The sequence below is a fragment of the Lepisosteus oculatus genome, chromosome 25 (genome assembly GCF_040954835.1).
Source record: "Lepisosteus oculatus isolate fLepOcu1 chromosome 25, fLepOcu1.hap2, whole genome shotgun sequence".
NCBI lineage: Eukaryota > Metazoa > Chordata > Actinopteri > Semionotiformes > Lepisosteidae > Lepisosteus > Lepisosteus oculatus.
In genome coordinates, this window is record NC_090720.1 from 8,974,391 (window position 1) to 8,999,190 (window position 24,800).

Here is a 24,800-nt window from a genome sequence, read left to right on the forward strand (position 1 = left end):
ATTGGCACTTGAAGTCGTCTCCCCTGTCAGATTGTGTAGGAAACAGCTGAAACGGGTGCCAAAATATCAGGACCCCGCACACGCCTAGATGAACATGCTGTCACCAGCGAGACAGTCGGAAAAGGCCCCTGTGAGTATTCCACAGTTTTCCCGTACTGTATATTTGATCCCAGAACCATCCCATTCAGGCTGTGATGAGGGTAAAGGTGTGGCTCAAACTGCACCTTCAGGCAAGTCCCCTGGTCCTGGAAGGATTAAGATGCAGGGATCATTCAGGTAGGAATGGGGATGGAAGTCTCTGTTGGGCTTTTCAAGACACAGTCTCACTGTCAGGCTGGCAGATCCAAACATTCTGTCCAGTCAGTGAGTGTGTTAGATACACAGAACTCGTGGGCTTTTGTGGTATAAGTATATTGGTTCTACGACCCCAAGAGGTCAGGAAATGAGTTGATCTTAGTATATATATATACTATGATCTCGATATGTTTACAGTATTTCTCTCAAGGCTTTACACAGTAGTTGCCGGGGCCATTGTTGCTGCCGAGGTGAGTGAATGAATTTGACACTGAAGTGCATGACTGCTGACATGACCCCAGTTGACAGCAAAAAGAATCAGGTCATGGTCTACCTCACCTGAGCGGCCTGAGAGGACTGTAACAGACTGAGGAGAAATCCTTCACCTGCTCTGAGCTGTTCGACATTTTCTCCGTTTCAATAAATTGGTGAACAAAGCACAGGTGACTCTTAACATGTTTTTAGACACAAATATGTTTCTTAAAAATCGATGGGCAGTACAGATAAGACACCGTATAGAGTTTTAACAGACTATCAGTAATTAACACAGGTTAGAAGAGATGATCAGTTTCATTATCGCTGGCAGGAATGTTGGAAATCTATCTCCAAGCCTGTTCAAGTCCACGTTCTAGCTCATTTTGAAGCTGAATTGTCCACTACTGAGCAGCTAAGGTTCGGAGTATTCATGACACAGCTTGGCCAAGTAAAAGACACCTGGTCAGCATCATCTATTCGGTGTCGCCACCTCAGGGTAGTATAGATATTAGTAGTTCAGGTGGGTAGCTGCGTCAGCATGCGTAGGCTGCAAAGGAACAAGTAATAGGTTTATTCCATGCTGAAAAAAAGAAGAAAGAGAACACAATGTTTCGGCCGTGGAGCCTTCTTCAGGTGACCTGAAGAAGGCTCCACGGCCGAAACGTTATGTTCTCTTTCTTCTTTTTTTCAGCATGGAATAAACCTATTACTTGTTCCTTTGTAGTATAGATATATCGCGCGCTCTTCTTGTAACTATTGTAGAAATATCACGTTAAATACGAAGTTTTGTTGATTTCATTTGTGCGCGATTGGGGTAGCAACGTATTGGTTCAAATCTGTATTGCATTTTCATGAAGATGTTTAGTAGGGACCTACTATTATGTATTGCATTATTAATATTGTGATGGGTGAGTTTTCCCGGGGCTAGAAGCCGAAGTGTGAACGGCTGTGATGAGCGCAGGTGGCGAGGGACCGGCCGTTCCGGGTAAGACCCGCTCCCAACACTTAAAAAGTGTATTTGTTTCTCTCAAGGCGTGGAAAACAATGCGGCCTCGTCCGCGGTCTTCTATCATATGCATCTCTGTGGCGAACCGTGATTTATTCAATTTGGAAATCGGCATGAAAAGTTGGAACTCACAAATATTTATGCGGCGGTCCACGGCCTGACTTGAGGCCTGACCCAACGTTTTTTTTTCCGAGGCTTACGGTAAGTAAACGATACGTCTGCGTTGCATTATAAAAAGAGGAAAAAAGCCACAGCGTCGTAGATTACCTTGTGCAGCTGCCGTAATTCTGCTCAGTTTTACAAACCGGAGGATTGTGTTATGTGGGTTCAGTGTGTGGCGTGGTTTTGCACACTGGTGAAACTTCTGAATTCAGCGAGGCAGAAATACGAACGGGTGTATTTCAGAAAAAATGTTTTCGCACTGAAATGAAACACGACAGCACCGTATCCCGTGAATATTTACCGTGGGACGAGAAAGGCGAGGCTTTGCAAAACGAAAAGACCTTTATAAATTGACTCGATTCACCTCTGACCTCTTTGCCTGAGCAACACCGACCTTTCTTGCTGACGTAGGTGATCAGGAGTTACAAAAAAATGTTTCCTGAAGTTTTATTAACGTCCGGAAATGACTGTATAGCAATTTAGAGCCACTCTTGTTTTTAAGAACTGCAATTTGGTAAATTGTAACACGTTTTATTTACAGTAGCAGTAAGTAGGTGTTTTTCTTGTTTGGAATACGAGGGGTGTACCGAAGGAAGACCTAGTTTAAGATCTGTAACGGATTGCCTTTACTTGGAAAAAACTGGGACCTGTTATGTCCTACTACAGTATATAAGCGTACGGTGCAATTGTGCATCAAGCACAGAGGTATCATTGCAAAAATAAAAGATGAAAGCCATCTTACAAGACTGAAGCTCCTAACGTGTGGTAGCCGGCAGAGGACACACAGTACAGAACAGCACCTACATTCTATCCATCGCCTTTGATGGTGACCCCCTGCCTTGGACCTGTGGCATCTCTGATACAGGGTCAAAGGCGGCCTTGTGTATAAAATTGCTGTCATGCTGGGTGTTTCAGAGGGTCCTTCCTATAGTCTCTACCGGTGTTGAAGTGGAGATCTGACGTAATGTCTCAACTATAAATACAAGATCTGAACGTTCAGGCTTCAGGCTCTCAGAATGTTTCAGTGCTCTTGTTCATTAGGGCTTATAGCATGTTTTTTACTCATTGAAAAATTAAGACTTATTAAAAACATCGGTATCGTTTTATTTTAGAACCACAATAACTACATCATCACAGAGGTTTCTGTATATTCCTGGAGATGTCAGCGCAGTGAAACAATGCCCAGAGTATCGGTATTCAACCTGTAAACAGGCTCATTCTGTTGTCTCTGAAAGAACCACCAGAGAACAACCTTGCACCTTCTGTACTGACAAATCCTACCCAACGGTCTGCTTCAGAATCAGCAGTCAAAACACTAACCAGGTTCACAGATGGAAACTATGGGGAAGTGCTTTAAAAGTGCAAGCTTTAGGCTTTTGGTTACACCAGGGGTTGTGGGAGTATGGAACAGGCTACCCGATCATGTTGTAGCTACCCAGTCTGGCTTCTTTCAGAAAGCTGCATCGATCAGCTACTAGCAACCGAACTAGACAGGCAGAATGGCCTTCCTGTATTCTGTCCTTTGTTCTTATCGCAGCCACTAGGTGGCACTGTCTGTTTAAATGATCTTTTTCAACGGGACTAAGAAACGAACGTGGAAGGAAATCAAATTGGTGTATGTATCCTGTGATGCCGTGCTTTGCAGATTTTTAGGTGTGCATGGAAATAGTGTCTTAAGACAATATGTAGGAACATGCAGTAGATAATAGCAATTTGATTAACTGATCATCAGTAATTATAATAATAATAATAATAAACTTTATTTAATATAGCGCCTTTAAAGGTGGCTTCTCAAAGCGCTTTACAGTATGACAACAGCAATAAATAAGAAGAATACACAAGGTAAAACACAATTACAATATATAGAGGAGACCGTGGATGGTGGTACTAGGAAGAGCAGAGGGGTGAAGAATGGAACCAGTTCAGTAAAGGCTCTTCTGAAGAAGAGGGTTTTGAGTCTGGATTTGAAGGAGTTTAGAGAAGGTGACTCTCTGACATCCTTGGGCAAAGAGTTCCAGAGCTTGGGGGCATAACAGGAGAAGGCCCTGTCGCCCATACAATGTAGACGGGCTTGGGGGACAGTAAGGAGGGCAGAATTTGAAGAGCGTATTTTTCACTGTTGATTCTGCAGAAATCCGCTGGGTTGGTTTTTCATTGCTGTTGAGAAATGTCCTCATATCCAGATTTAATTAGTATTTGTCAATAGAGCTCTACCTCTTTTGGAAGGTAGAAGAATGGAAAAACTGCAACATCCTGTTCAAACTGTATGCTGTTACTTGCAGAGGCTCAGCACATTATATCTGTGGGATGGTGGCCTGTACTGCACATGAGCGTAGGGTTTCTGATGCTGTGGAGCTATTAATGGAGAGCCTGTGGGTTACTGTATGTAATGAACAGGCAGTGCCAAGTTGTACAGTGTTGCTAGTTTAACAGGACAGTGGCGTGGGCTTGGAGCTTTCGTTGTGGAGTGAAAGGGCAGCGCTGTCTCTGGTGTGGGTACAGGGTGCTGCGGACACTCAAGAGTTACATCTGATTCAGGGTCACTGGGGAACAGGAGAGTTTCCCGGCAACCGACAGGAAACCAGTCTGTAGCTGTGAGGAAGAGGGTGCAGTCAGTAGTCTGGTGGCCTCTGTAATCTGGCACAGTGGCTGAATGTTTCCTGGAGAGGCCTTTTCACAGCTACGAGTGAGCACGCATACTTGGGTCCTTCTTTTGGCTCAAACCGCCACCCATTTTTGTTTAGGAGTTACATCTAATTCAGGGTCACTGGGGAACAGGAGAGTTTCCCGCAAGCAACAGGCGCAAGGCAGGGTACACCCTGGATGGGACACCAGTCCGTGACAGGGCTGACACAGGCACAGGCACATGTACCCCCATCTTGCACCCGTTGCTTGCTCACACCAGGGCCAGTCTTCCCAGAAGCCGGTTAACCTCCCAGTATGTCTTTGGACTGTGGGAGGAAAATGGAGCACCCGCAGGAAACTCATGCAAACGTGGGGAGAGCATACAAACTCCTCACAGACAGCACCCCAGGTCCAGAATTGAACCCAGGCCCCCAGCACTGAGGGGGCAGCAATGCTGACTACTGCACCACCGTTCTGCCCCTGCTGGCTCAGACTGTTCTTGACTATGCTAATGATCTTGATTAGGCAAAAACAAAAGCAGGAAAGCTTAAAGATGTTGCTGTTTCCCCCAGCTCTCAACTAGTAATACAGTATTAGTTGGCACCCGTGAATGAGGGAGGATTTCTGACAGTCTGCATGCTCTGTTTCACACAGTAGGGATTGTTCAGCCTGTGTGGATTGAAGTCATGGCATAAGGTCGCCCAGCAGGCATAACTCTTGGGCTGCAGCTCTTCAGCTCTGCTGACAGCTGTGGCTCTTTGAGAACCGGTCCGTTGTCTCCTGATGGTCTCGTATCGCGAGGAGCGCAATGTTTGTGGAAGAACACAAGCGAGACGCCACAAACTAATTCAGAATGATCCAAGCTCAGTGGCTTGTTTGAGTGCTTGTAGCGAAGTGATTGGTGGCTCTCATCCTTCTGTTTTATTTAAGGGTCCCAGACTATCAGCTTTGACACCATGGCTGGGTTCTTGTTCCACTCCTGCTACCCTTTGTGTAAAGGACTGTCTGCTGCTCACTTGAATGCACTCCTTCTGCTTGTGTCCTGGGGTTATTGGTTCAGTCTAACCCAAAGGCACGTATTTGGCCGAGTTTTCTCATCTTTTCAGGTCTTTGAACATTTACATTAACAGGTCTGCTCATAACATTAAGACTAAAGAGTTTCAGTTCATTTAATCAGTCTCCGTAGAACCTGCGTTTAAAGCAAGGATTAACCCCGGTTGTTTATTGTGTAAACTGAGTTTAGAGCAATGATTGTGTATGCAGTACTCGAAATATCTCATAAGTATTCGTTTACATACGTTTGTACTGGATTTATTCACTGGATCAAAGGATTGCAGAGGGCTGTAGTATATTCCCATTTTTCAGAGTTACAAGTGACTTTGCATTTTAAAATAATACTGACGTCATACTAGTGAAGGACAACATAGCACTAGAGTCTCGATTTGGACAATAATAAACGTTCCTCTTTGCCCCAGTGGAATAAGTAATATACCACTCAGCTAAGCTAACTGCACTATTGAATCATTTTATTTTCCTTTTTCCATCTGTAAAGCGCTTTGAGTGGAGTGTCCAGAAAAAGCACTATATAAGTGTAAGCAATTATTATTATTATTATTATCTGCATTGTTTTCAGTAACCCATTAAGAAAGTTTAAAGGTCCTGATCTGTCCTGGAGCTAATGAGGAATCCTTCCTCTCATGTATCATTGTCATTCTGGAGGCACATCTGTCCAGCCAGCCTCGTGGGCGGCGGTAGCAGTAGCTGGGATCGTGAGCACCGCCTATAATGCATCTGCACATCAGCACCTCCACAGGCGCTGGCGCTGCTCCAGAGAGCAGCTGGACTGTAGCTGGAGAGCAAGGAAAGAGCTGCACCCTCGCTCCCCCGAGCCGGTTTCAGCCAGCTCGGTCCTGTGATCTTCCGGGCTCCAGGCATGACTGTAATGTGATCTTTTTGAACATGATGGGGGATCATGGGAAATCTTTACTGCCCATCACAAGGAACAGCCCATAGTCTGATCTTCACTGTTTCTCCTTCTTTTTAGGGTGACGTCTCAAGAAATGAACCAGCCCACACATGGTGCGTGTCATCAGGTAAGTGTTTTAATGGGATGTTACCAGACTGCACTGAAGGACCACTGTTGTTACAGTACGTTTTACAGAATCAGGAGAAAACAAGTCTCAGTCCAGGAGCAAAACCAGTGAACTTGAGATGATATGGTCACAATGACTCAATAGCTATTTGAGCCACAACACAGCAGGTCTGTTCACCACAGTACTGAAAAAGCTGGTGCCCATTTTACTGTGTTCATTTTCAGATATCTGTAGGCTGCAGTTTTGTTCTGACTGCAAGTACTGCTATAGCAATTAAAGGCACTAGAAAATAGGACACATGGCTGAGTGTTATTTCAGCTCAACGTTTGCAAAGGCTGAACCACTGAAGCATTTACAAGGAGCTTGCTAGAGTAGTTCTTTCTACAGCGCACTGTAAATCCTATTGCAAAGTGATCATCAAATACTGGTCCTAGACAGCCCCAGTCCTTCAGTTTTTAATGCAACTTGAAGTGGTAGCTAAAGGTTCTGTTCATCTTGAATAATGAAGTCATTCTGTTTCTTTTTAGTCATTTAGAGCATCACTAATGGTGAAGGCTTTCTGCCCTGAATTTTCCCATGAGTTTTCTTTTTTGGTTTGGCGGAGGAGAGTGGGTGATTTCAGCGGTAGCCACTAAGAGTCACTCCTGTGAGAGATCAGATGTTACTTTTTGTTCTGTGGCAGAATTGTCACCACCCCACTCACCATTTGAAACTATTCACCACTTTCATTAAAAAAAATTGGAACATAAAAAAAGAATTGAATGCTTTCAAATTATAGATTATAAACATTTTTATAAAAGCAAGCTTAATAAATATGACACATAGACAAACAAAAAAAATGTTAAACTATTAGCTTTAGGCAACATTTAAAAAGAATAGGCATTAAATATCTTTGCTGTATATTTGTGTTGTATGCAGTCTGACTTTAGGCCCTGAATGGTTTAAGGCAGAGTTCCAATATTTAAATTAAACAAATTCCTATGTGCATGGATCAGCTCTCTCCTCGCTTTGCCAGTCCACCCCATCGTGCACTGTGAGGTTAGCTTAACTGTACAGGGATACACTACACCAGGGTCTGTTGTGGCCGGCTCTCTGCTGTATTGCCTTTTTACGAAGCAAAAAAGAAAATTAATAAGAATCGGAAAAAGAGGGATATTTCAAGCTTCCCAGGAGCACGGAGTTAGGAGCTATAATACTGTCATCAACACAATAAATCCAGAAGCAGCGGCGGGAAGCAGCCCAGTGTTCGAGTGTGACTGAGTGAGTGCTAGTCCCCACCCAGGCTCACTGGTGAAGCCCTGCAGCGGGCCTCACTCTGCACCACAGCACCAGCTCTCTGAATCATTACCCAGTGGCACAGGCCACCCAGAGCCACCGCAGGCACCGTGGCACGTCCCCGCAACACAGCCCAGCCGCTCCTGAGAAGGGACTGAGGGGTGGAAAACCACTACAGGTCCCACTATCGCCAAGTGCTCGTTTTGCTCATTCATGGCGAATGACATCTGAGAGGGCGCCCACTCACTTAGGAGAACCCGCTACAAAAATCTAGTGTAAACTGTACAGGGAAAAATAAATTTAGGTTCTTCTGCAATTACCTGACAACCGTGTGCTTAATTTAAGAATGGCAAAAAGAAAGCTTAGTTACAGCCCTACAGTCAGGCCCATACAAACAATTGACCCAAGAATCCTCTTTTGGGCAGACTTGGTTCAATGGCTTGAGTGACCCCGAAGAGACGGTTTCAGGCCACTGCTGCGCTCAAGAGCTGTCAGCCTGTTCTTCACCCTGGGGAATCATAGCCTCTAGTGATGAAGACAAGTGGAAACGAGACTGGTTCCGCTCTCCTTTCACCGATTCGAGATTCCCGAGCGCTCAGAGACCCACTGGAGGAGGGCAGTCAGCATGCGGGCTCTGCTGTGATCTCCGGCCAGGTTTTCCTGCATTTCCTAAGGGCCTACTTCCGCCCTTGCCCAGGATAACCCCCCACACACTTTTCTTTCCCCCCGCCTTCTTCGTATCTCATTTTACAGTTGGAATATAAAACAAAAAAAAAATCAAAGGTGCTACGGTTTGACAACACTGCCGCTGTTAGTTTTGGTTTGCCTAATGCCGCGTTCAGTCCTGTCTGTGCTGCCGTGACCCACAGCCGCTCTCCTGTGTGCAGGGAATCCAAGCTCAAGGGGAGATTTTACAGCGGCAGTCCTCCTGTGGTTCACCTTGAGCTCTCCCCCGTCACAAGGGCCAGAGGTGAGTCTCTTGACTCGCCCGCAACCTGTTTTATGGCCCTGATTTTGTTCTCCTCCTCCCAGCTTGGCTGTCCTCTTGTCTCCTTCAAATCTTTTATTGCTACAAAGTGCAAACAAAACCTGCCCCCCCCCTCTTCAAAAGGTCCAAAGCAAATCATTTTATTCCGATGCTGTTAATGGGAAAGCCACGTCCATGCTCAAGAAGTCCACGGAGAATAAGGGGAAAGGCAGTCCATGTTCTCATGCCGAGTGCATTGGTGTTGCAGAATAATGAGTCCTACCGCAGCCTCAGTCTGCACAGTGCAGTTCCACACTGAGACCCTGCAGTGTTGCTCGTTGCTCGTCCAGGAAGATTACACCTCCCTGGAACAAAATTGTGAAACGGACCCATTACATGGAGTTTTGCATCATTTGTACAGCAACAGTGTTTAGATCCTTTCTGCACAGGACAAACATGATTTGAAGAACATTTTTTTTAATAGCTTGGACAATGTTAATAAAATATGCATACAGCATACTTTATTGATGGGTATATGCATGTTCTGGTTTCTCCTGACAGAGGTAGAGAAATGATGAGCTAATTTCATTTTGGAGATTTAATGCAAGGCTTTCTTTGAAGTAAATGATATTCCTTCAAACACTGTAATATATCTCCTAATCCATCTAACAACAAACAGTTAGGCTTGGATTGTACTTGGATTAAATCTCTAAAATACGGTTTAAGATCAGTTAAAAAACAAATAGCTGGGGTGGGGCGTGAGAGGATGTTAGGCTGGCTACACCATAAAGCAAGGCTGCACTTCATCGGCCAACCTTTCCCGCAGGAAGAGAGTCTGCCTGCTGTATTGCTGTTTGCCCTGTCCCTCTGTAAGAGGTGTGGCAGGTGACTCACCAACAGCAGCAGGGAGGAACCTACTGGAATTCCTCTGTTATTTCTAGTTTTATTAACACCTGTCAAATTCTGTTGTGGTGTGTAATAAAGCAACAGATTGTGAAGAAGGAAGCATCAGAGCAATGGGACAGAAAGGGCAGAGGAGAGTGAGTGACCAGCCCAGCTGTCCATTACGCTGAGCAGGCAGGCTTCACGGTGATACACAAGCGAAGACCCTGAGGAGGCAGGAGCACAGACGAAAATAAGAAGGGCACACGAAGACCAGTGGAAAGAAGCATGGCAAGCAGAGAACAGAGAGAGGTCTAGGGAGTAACAGGCAGAAGAGGGGTGTCACTTACGACGCAGTGAGGGTGGAGTTGAGCACCATGGTGGTCCGTATCCGGTACAGCTGGGCCACAGTCAGCTTCTTGTGCTGCTGCACAGGGGTCTGGGACTCTGAGGGGGACCTCCTGGCTGTTTCCGTTTCACCGGGGCTACCCTGCTCTACCCCAGGGGCCCCCACGGGGCTGCAGTTCCCAGCCCCCGAGTCAGAGGGCGCCGTATCTCCGTTCTCGGGCTCTGACCCGCTGCTACTGCTGCTGCTGGAGTCCCCGCAGTTCCTGCTGGCTGCCGTGCCCATACCCCTCTGTGCCCGGCGAGCCTCTGCCCTCTTCAGGGTGTCCGTCAGCTTGCCCGGCCGGTCGCCGGGCGCCTCGTCGAGCTCGGGCCGCTGCGCCGGCACCTGGAAGAGGACTGCTCCGGCGGGCTGGGGCCGGGAGTCCAGGTGAGACAGGCTCTTGCAGTGGGACAAGCCTTCCCTCCTCTCTGCTCTGTCCCCTTCCCGGGACCCCGACCCGTGCGCGGAGCTCCCGCGGGCGTGGCCCAGGAGCTGCAGCAGGTTGTCCTCGGATCGGGACTTCAGCGTGGAGCCCTGTGAGCCCCGGCGCCGCGGCTCCACCGGGGACCGCCGCTGGATCCTGGAGGAGCGGCCGGCGGAAAGCTGCAGCTCTCCGGAGGTGGTGTCCTCCTCTGTCTCGGCCTCCTCGCCCTCTGTCTCTTCCTCCTCCTCCTCCTCCTCCTCCTCGCTCTGGCCCTGCCTGTCCCTCCGGGCCAGGTCCCCGGGAGACAGCGTGCCATAGGCGCTGTCCATAGACAGGGAGCGGCACTGGGGGTCGGGCTCCATGCCGCCGGGGTCCGCGGGGCCCCCCGCCCTCTTCCTCTGGACCTCGGGCTCTGTGTGGAGCCGCTCCTGGGCCCCTGGCGTGCTGGGGCGTGGGGAGCCTGCCTCCCCCCTGCCGACGCGCCCCGCCCTCTCCGGCTCCGGGGACGACGAGCTCTCGCCCTCCTCCATCACCACCACCGCCAGCGTCTCTGTGGAGCTGTCCGACTGGCTGTGGCCAGGACAGAGACAGAAAAGCCATTTCAGTTTTTCTTTGACAAGTTTACAGTGAACGCTGCCCTATTTTTTTTGAACACCTGCAGAGATTGACTGCTGCTGGACCCAGCTGATGTCTGAAGTCAGCCGGAGATGGAGCTGTGTGCAGGCGTGACAGTCCGGCGCCGTCCTGCAGATACCTTACCTGTTGCTCTCGTTCTGCTGTTCCTTGTGCCGCAGGCAGGGGGAGCTGGTGGTCGAGTTGCTGCTCTCCTCCCCCTCCAGTTCCAGTCTCTGTCGGAGTGTGACTTCTTTGCGCTGGGACTCTTCGGACTGCAACCGCTGTAGGAGATTCTGTGCGCGCACACACACACACACACCAGCACCAAGGTTACCATCACACACTGCGCATCATTAACAGTGACAACACCTGTTCACTACTGCCTTGAACAGCTGCTCGAGCCCGGCTTCGTATATATCGTATCTGGGTGCATTCGAGAGAATTCACAGTATTTCTACAGATTCATTTACACAAACTGGCAGCCTGTGAGCGCAGTAACCATGTGTGTGTTTGTATTAACTTATGCAAATAATGCATGATTGGACTTCTGCACCTTTTTGTTATTTTCTTGTCAGTGTCTGCCTTTACCCCTGTAAAAAACAGCACTGTGCCTTCCACATTCCCTATACAGTTTCCAGCAACGTACAGGCATTTGTAAAAGGAGGTACTGTACTTTTATTCTGCAACAGAAACAAATTTACTTCAGTGCCATCTGTTGGACAAAATATGAACATGCCCATTTGTTAAAGCCATTGCAAATGCAGTTTAAAATACAGGGGCAGGAAAAATGTATGAATTTATATGAATGGGTGTTGCCCAAGGATATCAGAGAGTCACCTTCTCTAAACTCCTCAAATCCTGACTCAAAACCTTCTTCAGAAAAGCCTTTACTTAACTGTTCCATTCTTCACCCCTCTGCTTTTCTTAGTAACACCATCCTCAGTCTCCTCTGTATATTGTAATTGTTTTATCTTATGTTGTTGACATTCTGTAAAGCGCTTTGAGAAGCCACCTTTAAAGGCGCTATATAAAATAAATATTATTATTTTAAACAAAACTGGATCCTTTTTTTTTCTTTGTGAAGCATCATCAATAGTAGACACAGCTGATTGAAGATGCTGAACAGAAATCGCTTATTCCTGCTAAGCAGCCTGGAGGCCATCCAGGAAGCAAGGACTGCACCCAGAAACAAGAGCTGTGAGGCTACAGAGCACAGCAGCATGCCACTGTGACACCCAGCACACACATCGCTGCCGGATTGAGTTTTTTAATTCTGATAATGAAATAGCATCAGCAACTCTTTGTCTGGTAGGTGCATGTTTAAATAAAAGCAAACTGAAAATCCTTATGCGCACTTTTGCACGCGTTGTAGTCTGAGATTCCCCCCATCTGCACACGTGTGTGTGTGTATGTGTGAGTGCAGGAGACGTGTGGCAGGCAGTGTGAGGGACTCGTACCTGCGCGTTGCAGATGGCTTCAATCCAGCTGCGCCCCTGGGCGGCGCTGTTGGCCTGGAAGGAGTATGCTGCTACTGCGCTTCGGAACTCGTTGAGGTAGATTAGGAGGAAGGAGCCTGGAGACAGAGAGGGGACCGAAGTCAGCACCACGCCGGGCATCGGCCAGGTCAGGGCTGGGAACAGAAGTCCCAGTGCACTGTGGGTACCGGGCAGGCCACTCACCTGGGTCCTTGAGCTCCCGGCACACCACGTTGTGTATGAGCAGCGGCTGCCGGATCACCTTGGCTCTCTCCACCCGCTTCACCGGCTTGGTGATGAGCAGCAGGTCAGTGAACAGGAAGCAGTACACGTCCATCTGAGGGGGGAGCAGGGGGCAGGCAAGGAGTCACTATCCCCGTCACCTCGGGCCCTTTCCCTGATTGATGCATCCATCCATCCATCCATCCATCCATCCCCCCATTTTCTAACCGCTTCATCCAATACAGGGTTGCAACGGAGCCAGAACAATTGACGAGTCTGAATTTGTAAACCCTTTCAAGTAATCCTGTTGATCTCAATGCCCACTTGCTGCATTTTTAACACCCCTCACTGTATAGACCCTAGATTCCCTCGGGCAGATGCAGTGCTTTCGGCTGCGATCCAGTGCTTGAACGTGCACTGCGTGCTCTTACCCGGCTGTCCCTGCCCTCCTTCATGCGCAGGGGCCCCTCCAGGTGGAGCTGGCGCGTGTGGTCAGGGGAGGTGCCCATCATAGGCGCGGTCAGGTCGAACCGGCTGAACTCCCGCAGGATCTGAGGGTCAGAGAGGACGCGCTGACTTATGGATCGCCAACGACCTCGTGGCAGTGTAGCACCAGAGAGCCTCCATAGCCCCCCTGTGACTGAGCGGAGCCGCTGGAGGAGCGTTCGAGCAGGGCGGCCCAACCCCCCAGCCCCTCACCTTCTCCACCTCCTCGCTGCCCCCCTCCATGGCCTCGTAGGGATCGATCCTCCCGGTCACCGTGGCCAGCTTCTGCTGCTCCTGCTGCTGGCGCATCTGCGCATCCACGCTGTTAATGAAGCCCTCCACGGACTCCACCTGGGACACGCACACACACACGGGGTTAATCACCCCCACCTCCTCCAGACACCGAGACAGCACACTGACCGCTGAGGCACGGCTACAGACACACACGCAGATCAGCCCCTGTGACACTATACCGGCGTGCATCTGCTTGGTACTTCTGCAGCATTCTCCAGAACTCAAGTGTTCTCCGGCCATCCATTCACTTTTTTCACAATGCTTTTCCATTGCTCGTGACCGTCTTTACCATCACCGCATCGCACTGGGACTCAGTCTGCCCTGAAGATGCTATGGGCTAGTACACTTTCGACACATAAGGCGCAGTCCTCCCCCCCAGCCCCCTGCCCCTGGTTTCCTCGATCCCTCACCATGCTGATGACGGCGTCCCTGGCCGTGGGGTCGTCCGTCTTCTTCAGTATGCTCTTCAGCAGCAGTGGGTACTTGGTGAGGCGCTGATGGGGCTTCACCAGCATGTCCGTCAGCTTCAGCCGGTTACACTGCTTGTGTGTCTCGGCCCACTGCGGGAGAGCAGGAGAGAGAGAGCCCACACACTGTGAGACACGGGCACACAGCGGCGCAGACAGAGCAAGACACAGCGTCGTTAGCTCAGAGACACAGAAACTCGTCGGCGGCTGTCCGCGTCTTCGTTTTCTCCACTTAAAAACTACCGCGCAGGAGGTCGCGGGAATTTGTCAAAATGTAGAATCAGTTCCTTTCGGCAGGTTAAATCTTTTTGATTTTTAAATAACACGTTCAAGGCAAAGAGGAGGTCCTTCTTTTGGGGATTCTCTGTGTTTCTGAAAGGACGACACTATAAAGTGCAGTTTATTGTAGAAGTAACGCAGCTACTCTGTCTCAGGGTATTTTAGTTTGGTGCTTTACTGTGATGGAGATTTCAAACATCAGCACTTTCATGATTTCCAATCCAAACACAGGTAGAAGTGCTGGAAAACTCATTTCCGAATGGGGCCCACAGAGGGGTAAAGAGGTGAAGTGGAAAGAAAGTTAAATACAGAAATACACTCTCGAGGACCAAGAGACAGACAGAGCCTGACTGGCTTCCTCACCGTGACATAGATCTTGAAGAGCTCGTTGTCCCTCAGCAGACTGCGCATGTACTCCATACAGCTCTCCTCCTCCATGCAGTAGTGGATGTAGGGCTTGAACCTGGTGCCGATCTGCACAACCACACAGGCAAAGGGGCAATTAAAAGTAAAACACGTGGCACTGCGCAGTGCATTTCTGCTCGCAACAGCAGGCCCACACTCATGTTCATCATAAGGGCAAAATTGACCACACCATGTACCCTGCCGCCCACTGCACTGCACTGACCTGACCTGTCAATGGAAAACATCCTGAAACACCTGCACTGCAGTCCTGTGTCGAGCTCTACTGCCCAGGATTCTTCTGCATGGTCCCTTACCAACCCTTAATGATGAAGCCTGCTCCGTCATATTGTTCAGCACTGAATGGCAGGGCACGGCAACCTTTGGACGTTGTGACCCCGCACATGGCTTCCCAGTACATGAGTGGGCTGTTCTGTCTTGCACGCACGCCGCAGGAGGCCGGGGGACTCACGGTCTTGAAGCCCTGGTGGAAGTCGGTGGGGTCGAGCGGCGCCCTGCTGGCCCGGGCCCTCTCCAGCGCCGGCAGCATCACCTCGGCCCACAGCCCCGTGTGCAGCTGCACGATCTCCTGGATGTTGCTGAAGAGGCGGGAGGCCTCCACCTCGCACAGCAGGCCGCACTCCTGCAGGTTGAGCAGCCCGCACAGGAAGAGCTGCAGCGACAGACAAGAGTGCATCATCGCACGTGTCACGCACACGCGGCGCCGTGACATGTGGCTCTCACTCTGTAGCAATGTGACACGCAACATGAGACACTCATTTCGTTCTTTCTGGCTTGCTGAGATGAGGCACCTGGCTTCTCCGCCAGTCCGCCTAGTGTAGCAGAAGATGCATTAAGAGTAAGTTCTTGCATAATAAAATATTCAATACAATAAAATACAGCATTAACCATAAATTCTCAAGTAATAAAGTATCACCTTCCCAACAACATTTAGTACACTCTTAAGTTTATATTTGTTTTTTTAAAGAATAATTACAATCATACTGTCTTACTGTATGTCACATAAGAAAGGCCATTTAGTCCAGCTAGCTCATTTGGCTGCTAAAAAGGAAAGTGAACTACAACATATCTTCCTAATGTCAGAGCGCCTGCAGGAGGTGAGCGGGCTCTAGGACAGGCTGGAAGGGGGGGGGACTCACGTCAGTGATGACGCGCAGCTTCTTAATGTAGGTGGCTTCGGTCTGCAGCAGCTCCCAGATGGCCTCCTGCTGGTGGAACTGCTTCCTGGTCAAGGACTGAAAGGGGAGAGGATGCACGTCACCGACGGCAGACCGTGAAAATCACCCCGGAGGACGACATCAAGCTCAGCTCCAACAATTAAAAGAAAATTCCAAAAACGGTCTGTGGCTGAAAGTGTGGTTCGACTGGACCTGGGAAGAATGTCCCATCACTCCAACCATTACCATGTGACACAACAGAGAAGGTGGACCTGAGACTGCCTGTTGTGTCTAAAGTCCCTTTTCACAATAGTCCGTACTGCATTATGCAAAATGTCTTGATCTGTTCATAATTGACCCATTTGGGAATAATAAAGCTCCAGTGTCTCAGTGTTTAAGACCATGTCTGGTTCTCTTAACCCAATGGGAGCAGGTCTTGCCCACTCTGCTAGAGAAGGGCAAACTGCCCTGGGATTCAGCTGGCCACACGGTGAGTCCATTCTCACTCTGTGTTACACAGCACTGCAATGGATCAGCAGCTTCAGATTACCCCCATCATGCATTTAAAACTGTTCAGCCTCCTTTGCTTTTGTCCATCTGAATGAGGCGCCAGGCTCATGTCTGCTGGCAGGCTGCTTCCCATGCCAGTAGGGTCATGGCTGAAGCCAGAGGCTGGCGATAAGCGATTCAGAGGGCTCTCCATCAGCGTGCAGTGCTGATGTCCCTGTATAACCCAGCAAGTCGTCTCGCAGAGCTCAGGCTGGGGGTTATCAGCAGGAGCCCTGCCACACCTCCCACCATGTGCAATGGCAGCCTATGCCTGCCTTTGACAGGAGGTGGCGCTGTGCCGGATCAGCACAAGCACAGCCACGCAAGAGAGCTGTGAGTGGGAATTGAAAGAGGGACTGTTCCAGGACAAGGGGAAGAGCAACATGGTTTCATATATCCTGCACACATGGAAAGGGAAGACGATAACAATTGAGTTGCACAAAGCAAATATGTACTCTTGCTTCCTTGTGTGGTGCATTACAACCATTTCATGAATAAAGGAATCTAAACAGCCTGCAATAAAGCTATTTACGTATTGTCTAGAATATGGGGTCTGCGCCTGCAGTTTGTGGATCAGTAAGGCCTGAAGGGCATCTCCGGTGTTTGTTTTCATTGGGTGCACTAGTACGGGCTCCGCACTAGTATTGCGCGTTCTAATGCGTGTCTGTACTGTGCTCGCAGTGTGTGTGTCGGGTGGGTAGGGGGCGCTGTACCTCAGGGTTCTCCAGCAGCTGCTGCCAGGACTCCTCCAGTGCCAGGTTGGTCTCCTCTTCCTCCCAGGAGTCATGGTGGAAACTAAGCTGGGTGGGGACCTTGGGCAGCCCGAACAGTGTGTAGGAGTGCAACTTGTTTTGGAGCTGCTCCACACGGTCCAGCTCCTGAAACACACGGAAAGAAAGGAAAGGAATTATGGGGGCAGCAGCAACCTTACCACACTGTCTGATGGGCTACAGGGCTGCGATGAGGTACACCAGCTTCAATTTCTAGATCACTGAATGCTATGGGGTATGCAGCAGATCGAGAAAATGTCATGAGACAGTTGTCCAAAAGTAAATGGAAAGACCTCTGGACCCTCTCCAGAATGGAGTTTATTTTTTATTAAACCAGAACTTGTTTTCTGAATTCTTCTGTCTCGTTACAGATCACCTAAAGTGAGTGTTTGAAGGTGTGTGGTGGAGAAACTATAAGTATTTCTACATATTTGTAAGTGGAAAACAATGCAATAAGACCACCCCATGTGAACTGGTTGGGGCATCAGCTAAAAGCTCCTGACAGAAACCATTGTTTCTGACTGACCATGAAGGATCAGACTGGCGAGTGCTGACAGAATACACAGAGGGGACAGGAATGAAAGCCATGTGCTCAGCAGTGCTGAGCAGAGGACTGAGGGATCATGTTTAAAGAGAGCATAAGGAGAGACACCAGCCCCCAGAGACACCCTGCCGCCTCCGGCTGAGCCAGGCTGACAGGTTTGAGTCGAGAAGGGGTGTCCCAGAGAGACCCCCGTCCCTCTTCCCTAAAATGAAGCCAGATGGCAGGACTGGGAGGGACAAGTCAGTTCACAGCTGTGTGGCAAATGACAAGCAGCGGGTATTGTCCTGACACTGCAGGGGGTGTGTGTGGGTAGAGGGGTGGCAGGTTAATGTAATGATCCCTTGAGTGGAAACTGAAAGGCATTAATATTAACAATCCAATTTAAAAGCACTTTCAAACTCGCTGTTTAGTAGTACTCGCATAAAAGTACACACAACGGAAGTAAACCACAAAATCCCACAGTATACTGACCAAATAAAGCCAACACTGAAACAAAATGACACATTAAGGGCTACAGTCCAAAGAATCTTTGAAAGAGTTTTAAAAACGCTGTCTGTCTATATTGATCTGGAGTTGCACGCAAGAGTGTGTGGGGAACAGGGCCTTTGGCAGAGTGAGGTCTGACTCAGTGAAAGAGCTGATCTGCACTCAAGCAGTAAGTCCTTAAGATAACCTGGAGAGAGAATTTTCAGTGCCATATAAGTGAACAGGAGAACCTTCAATTCTACTTTAAAATTTCATTGGGGAATACTTCAGTTTAAACAGAACAGGACTTAAATGCTGAGGCAGATTCAATTAGCATATGAATCTCAGACCTCTGGACATACTGCAGAGTTATGTAATAGGGATTTAAGGCTTACCAACAGTGCTATCTTAAAACCTTATACTGCACTATGTGAGTGTGACAGGATATCCAGTTTTCAGATCTTTCAAAACTGAAAAACAATGCATTGTAATTTAGCACTTGGGTGATGTCATTGGGACACTTTTATTTTTAAGCTGCCATCACCTCATGCCCAAACTACACCATTTATTACAAAATGCTTTTATAAAATGGAAAAACCAGCTCCAGGCGTACTGATTGAAGTCTGATGGGTGTTGCCTTTCTTCATTGTTTTCCTGCCAGTCAAACTGGTTTAATAAAGCAAGCATGAATTCTAGAAGACTTTAAATATTGTGTGTTAAACAGGCTAGAGATGGCGAATGTTTTTAGTCATTACGCAGATAATAGTAGGCTATTTATAATGCAATGCCACTGGCAATACTAGAAAAATGAAAATACAAGCAACATGTACCAAGATGTCTACTTGAACCTTGCATGTGTGTTGTTGACTGCCACCTTGTATGGGAAAGACCTAAGCAAATATTCCTGGAAATGGTTTAAGAAGGATTCACAAAATAATCTGAAGGGAGTTCAGAGTAACTCATCTATAGAAAATCATTTCAACATCTGTCCTGTTCCGATAAAGTTCTTTTATGGTTTTGCCCAAGCAAATAGTTGAGTCACAAACAAGATACTTTGAGAATCGTCAGGCAGTAAGAATGAGATAAAAACTGAGGCTGCAGTATGTTAGGTGTGGTTAGACCAGCTGTTTTGATAGTTGTCAATGGTAACTTAACAAAAACATACACGTTTCCTTTGTCTGCGTCATCTCTAGTCAGTTCAAACACAATGTCTTCAGGTAAGAAGATATTTGTTGAATATTATGCTGTCTTTTGAGCTAAAACCATAACTTTCTGAAGTCACAGGGGACTAATAATTCCTTGAAAACGATCTTTTCTAAATGAACATTATGTTACTTAATTCAATAAATGGGAAAACTGGATAAACATAGGCCTGAGATGTTGTTGTGGCTCCTCTCGAAGGTGTTTGTGCCCGTCTCTGTTTTGCCTTTGGTGGTTGGTGTTCGGGGGCTCAGAAAATTGAATCAGTGTACAAGTGTAGGGCTCTGAAGGCACAGAGGAGCACCAACAACACCGGTACCACCCCCAGAATCAGCGCTGACCTCTGACCCACAAGCCCTGTTGGAATACATCAGGGGTGGGGGGAGTTTCCTGTTGGACACCACAGTCCGCGCCTGTCCGCCAGCAGGGTGACACCTCTGCTATTTCCCCTCTCTGGGAAGCCATTTCTGACACACGTGCTTTTACCCAGGGTGTGTCTAAAACCGTGAGCATCTGTGCCCGTCTCTGTGCTTTCCACAGGCTCCCTTTTCCCACAAAACGCTCTGCACTGGGATTCACCAAAGCTGCGGCGAAACAAAAACCTGATTTTCATTGGGATTAGATTGACTTAACTATCATCAACTTTCCCATATTTAGCTTAAGTCGTGGGGTTTGCAATTATACAAGGCGTAAAGAGAGAATCCCAACCTCTACAGAGGGCTATACTTATCAGACACTTATAGATGTATTTTATTCCCTTAAAAATAACACAATGCATTGAATGTTTATAACGTCACATGAAACTGTGAAGACCCTGAGTCACTCTCTGCAGTTTAAATGCTTCTTATTAAAAGTTTGTAACACGAGGAGCTTGTTTTTTTTAACTGTGACAAAAAAAAGGCCTTAGGAATAGGGTCTGTTCAGTGATAGTTTTTGTAATTTAAAGCTTGTGGAGTAGCTCTCGAAAGAACACCGAAGTGTCAGGCCCCGTCAGGCCTGAGGGCTCGTGGGCCCAGGCCCCGAGAGCAGGGGGGCTGCAGCCTGTCCCATCACTCACCCTGCCGAACGGCCCCGCGCCAGCGGAGGAGCTGAAGAAGCCGCTGAAGCGACTGGCGGCCCGGTTCTTCCAGTTGTCGGGCCCGGAGCCCACGCTAGGCAAGGAGCCACCCAGCTGCGACAGCGAATCGGGGGACGGGATGTTGGCGTCCCCTAGGAACTCCGTCATGTTCTTCCTGCGACGAGCCTGGCCCTGCGGGAGAGGAGGGGGGAGGAAAGAGGAGCAGATGAGCACGGGGACAAACTGGGAGGGGGTGCGGCGCTGGTGCGGCGCCCATTTGCGGTCAACCCCCACCCCCACCGTGCCTCTGTCCCCCTGCGTCCAGCGGTCAGGCCCAGGGCACGGGCTGCTCTTGGATAGGGAACAGAGCCCGGCTTAGCAGCGTGCACGTGGGAATATTCAATAAGGGACGAATGGGTGTGGAAAAGAGAGGGATCAGTCAGAGCAGGAAAGAGAAGAGGGTACCTGCTTCGACAACCAAATGCAAGGAGATGTGGCCACCAGTGGTGTCCGTCCCAAGTCTGACGCCTACGCCTAGTGCTGCCAAATATTACAGCCCCTGGTGAACAAGGAGCTCAATACGAATGGCAAAGTGAAAGTACTGTTGACTCTTGTAACACAACATTACTTTAAACCAGTCGCATCCCTGAGACGTGCTTATAAAAATAAAGCATTTCTTAAAAGGACTGAAGAATATTTTGAGTAGCTGCCAAACTGCCCAACCGGATTATGGTAAATTAGAGGTGTCGACCTGAGGACTACTTAACGAACAACAAAGGAGGAAGAGCCACAGGTGTTTTTCTTCACTGGGCTGATTAAATACTGTCATGGACGACAAAAACACAAAGAAATCCCATTTCCCGAAAAGGAAGAGCACTCTGTCTTGAAGATAGAGCACGACCTCCTTCAGGAGTTTAGAAACTTTGAAGGAAGAGCTCAGTTTGTAATACCGGATATATAATAGTGTCTGCTCACAAAGACAGGGGATCTTGAACATCCAACTTCACTGCTGTACATAGCGCACAAAAAACCAGTCAGGGTGATCCTACTGACTCAGACTGCTCAGAAACAAGTCTGACAAGAGAACGTGAGGTGTGGATTTTTATGGAAACAACGAAGGCACCGAATCTTTGCTTTGAGCAAAAAATACAAGGCCTGGATGGTCTGTGTGTAAAAAGGCAGCTATTTTACTGCCCTCGGTACATCAGTGGCAAAACAATGCACGTTTTTGGCGCTGAGCTCTCAGAAGCTTATAATGCAAACCCTGTTACTGCAGCGACGGGATAAATTGCTACTTCTTCTTTCCGATTTCAAAGCTCTCCTCAAGGCTCACTGTCGCTCTTGGCCTGCGTGCAAAGTCACCGGCGCCGAATCTGGGGGCAGGTGAAGAGAACGAGAAAGAGGAGACAAAGGACATGCAACAGAATCGAGTGATCGGAGGAGAGTTAGTGAAGAACACATTTTTCTTCAAGGGCTGCAGAGGGAGGGAGAAAAAGAGGGAAACTATAGAGCGGCCCAACGCCTAGAAGCAACCTTTCTGAGATCACTCTTCTTCAGTGTCAGCGAGAGAAAAGGAGCCGGGAGAGGCGTGACAGAGAGAGGACTCCGAAGGAGAAAGGAGAGGGTGGGGAGAGGGGGGGACAGGGATAGCTGGGCAGCTAGCTGTCACCTCATCCCGGCAAAGCTGATCGGCTTAGAGACCCAGAGATGTAATCCAGCCACAGACAGAGAAGCTGCAGGCAGCAATCTGAACACCACACTACACTGAGAGGCAACACAGAATTCGCAAACCAGTAGTCAGATCTCTGTCTGGAGGTGAAACACAGGTAAGTTGGCCTTACCACAGCCTGGAGGATCACCAGCAACACGTATTATGGTGCTGTTAGGCACCATTGAAGGCACCTTGTTGCACAGAGCCTAAGGATGAATTTAAGCGGAGCACGAATTATCCTCTCAACCTGAATTACTGGTAAAGACGCAGTTTGCTCTTTTATCGCAACCTCTTTACACAGTACGAAAGTCACCTTCAAGCACCAGGACTATACCCAAGGAAATAAAAAGCAGAAAATAAAGCCGGTTATCACACATCCCCAGCCCCCCCGTAAAATGAATTTCCTGGCCGGAAAACAGATTGTTTTTTCCCTGTGAGCTCACAAGCCAAGAGTCCTTTTCAAACAATTCAAGACTATTTTTACAACTGCTCAGGCCCCTGTGGATTAAGCCAACATCCATTGCACAGCTCGATAAGCAAACAGTCCCCCGGGGACATCCTAGACCTTTGATCGGGGAATTTCTGCAAGGTCTCTGCCAACTCGATAACAAAGCACGCAGCTGTCAGGAAATGGTCAGGAAAGGCTGCGCACTAAAGTACTTTTAGAAGCAATGACTGAAGTTTCACACAGCAACATTACACCAGCAGGCTTGGATCATCATTTATTCTTAATCAATCAGATGCGTTGTAACTAGTATTAAAGTAAATGATTAAGTGATGGGCAACAAGAAACATTCTGCTGATTCCACAGGTTTCTATGGAACGACTTTTTCTCCCACAGATTTGGAAATATTTGGAATAATTTACCAAATTTCAGGGATGGGAGGATCTAAGGAATTTTAAGCGCTTGAAAAAAAGGCCCAAAAAGATCACTCAAAATCATCACCACCCTCCTTTCCATTCACAGGAAAAAATAAAAGCTGGCAAGATCTGGATCTTAAAAATACAGGACAAATAAAGAGTAAGTCCCAGGTATGAGAGACTGTACAGAATTTCTTCTTGTACTTTGCCTGGAGTGCTTCCAAAAATACTGCACTTAAACCCTGATAGCACCCGCCACTGCTCAACTTAATCACAACATCTCCAACAGCAGCAAAACCAGGAAAAGGTTTCAATTTCTATCAGACACTAAACCAACTAAATTCACCTCCTACGAGATCAAGAAGAGTGGCTTTTCCTGCATGTCAAGCGAAAGGGGACAGAGCCGTACTCACCATGTAAGCAAAAGGCAGATCAACAGCACTGAACACCATTGTGCCTCTTCAGCAGAACACATGGCCCATAGCGCAGACAGACGCCGTCCGATCGGGGCAGCCTCTTATGAGCTCCCAGCTCGTGGACACGCGCCAATGCAGTCCAACACTGTCTAAATCGAATCGCAGCATTTACTCCCCCAGAAAAAAGACGGGACAGTCCCGGGGGTATTCCAACAAGGACGACGACTCGTGGAAATGTGCCACCCTATCTCCTCCCCCCCCCCACCTCCCCAGCCTCCCACAAAAGGATACGGATCCGTGTAAAGTTTCGGCACGCTCTATCCCCAAGCCAAACCGTAGGCTGCGAATCCCAGCAAGAACATCCTTCCCAAGGATCTGGATCTGTCGGCATCAATTACTCTGCGTTCCGCCAACTGAGCCGGCCTGCCTGCATTGCTGAGGGGGATTGCGCTGATGTCATGACAACCTGAGGATCCTGCCCATTGTGCTAGCCAGGGGAGTGGGCGGGGCTAGCAGCCACATTTGCATGCAGGGGGAGTGGCCAGGACAACAGCTTGGACAGCCAGCAGCCCAAGTCTGAACCACAGATGTCAGCTGTGTGGGTTTTTTTCTTGTCTTTTTTCTTGTTGCTGTCCCTCACCCCTCACCACCTTTTCCGTCACAGCTCAATGGCCCACTTTGCTCCCTTCAATCTCACTGCCCACACTAATAATGTTCACGGCACAGCTCCCCCTCCAAGAAATGAATGAAGCAGCGTCACAGTAGCGCTTCTCCTCCACTGACACGCGTGCTCTCGGGCCTGTTTGCCAGCCGCAGGTTCAGATGGATTACTCAGCTGGGTAACGCCCATCGGGTGGGGCAAGCGTCTAAAAATACCTTCCTAGCAAAAACACAAAACAATAACAGCTCCCGAGTGCAGCTCAACTGCAATCACCTGCCATGCCGTTCTGGCGTCACCAGTTGACGTTTGTCTGAAGTTGACCGGTTTTCCCCCAACTTCTCCCAGATCATTCTGTTTTCTTTTCACGGAATAGTTTCTCTCTCTGCCTGGGCTTTAAGCTCCCCATGTCTCAGCCACGTCTCTGAGGCTCTTCCTCTCTCGGGTTCTGCAGATGTTGCAAACCCTACTTAAAACTCAACCGCAGTCTCGATTTCTCAGCAACACAATATCAGCTCCAAATTAAATTAGTTGATGGCATCGCAAAACTGTACAATTTCCAACACTAAGCACAAAATCGTGAACTTTGTGAAACTCTGCGGACTGGATAGTCCCAACATTGTCCAAAACCCCTGGTCTCTCCACGGGCGAGAGGGGGAGTTCATGCGAATTGTGAATCCTGCTCGCTAGTCTCTGTGATGGACGAGCGAAGACAGGTTCTGCAGCAGACGTTTCACCCCATAAGTGTTCCCACGTGATCTGCGTGCAGAGTTAACGAGT

At 48.5% G+C, this 24,800-nt stretch overlaps 1 protein-coding gene and 1 long non-coding RNA gene across 13 annotated transcripts in view; one reads left to right on the forward strand and one right to left on the reverse strand.

Annotated features, from left to right (window-relative positions):
* Positions 1-1,478: 1,478 nt before the first annotated feature.
* On the forward strand, positions 1,479-12,330 carry LOC138225030 (uncharacterized). 4 transcript variants are annotated; one of them, XR_011183574.1, is made up of 5 exons: positions 1,479-1,534; positions 6,387-6,435; positions 8,598-8,680; positions 11,033-11,315; positions 12,071-12,330. It is a non-coding gene; the product is annotated as an uncharacterized lncRNA (long non-coding RNA). The 4 variants fall into 4 exon arrangements; XR_011183573.1 differs by having other exon boundaries at positions 11,033-11,269; XR_011183576.1 differs by having other exon boundaries at positions 11,033-11,102.
* Positions 6,423-24,800, reverse strand: part of LOC102695504 (pleckstrin homology domain-containing family G member 5) — a 101,177-nt gene continuing 82,799 nt past the window's right edge. For 6 of the 9 annotated variants that reach the window (XM_069183608.1, XM_069183607.1, XM_069183605.1 and 3 more), the window contains 13 exons: positions 20,375-20,566; positions 17,052-17,216; positions 15,772-15,867; positions 15,084-15,284; positions 14,573-14,683; positions 13,874-14,023; positions 13,383-13,520; positions 13,115-13,234; positions 12,666-12,798; positions 12,444-12,559; positions 11,131-11,279; positions 9,910-10,941; positions 6,423-9,042 (listed from right to left, as the gene is read on the reverse strand). In XM_069183608.1, the coding sequence (XP_069039709.1) occupies positions 9,033-9,042; positions 9,910-10,941; positions 11,131-11,279; positions 12,444-12,559; positions 12,666-12,798; positions 13,115-13,234; positions 13,383-13,520; positions 13,874-14,023; positions 14,573-14,683; positions 15,084-15,284; positions 15,772-15,867; positions 17,052-17,216; positions 20,375-20,566 (2,613 nt within the window). In that variant the 3' untranslated portion in view covers positions 6,423-9,032. Of the gene's footprint in view, positions 9,043-9,905; positions 10,942-11,130; positions 11,280-12,443; positions 12,560-12,665; positions 12,799-13,114; positions 13,235-13,382; positions 13,521-13,873; positions 14,024-14,572; positions 14,684-15,083; positions 15,285-15,771; positions 15,868-17,051; positions 17,217-20,374; positions 20,567-24,800 lie in introns of those variants that run through there. The other 3 variants (XM_069183611.1, XM_015336915.2, XM_069183604.1) reach the window with 1 other exon arrangement.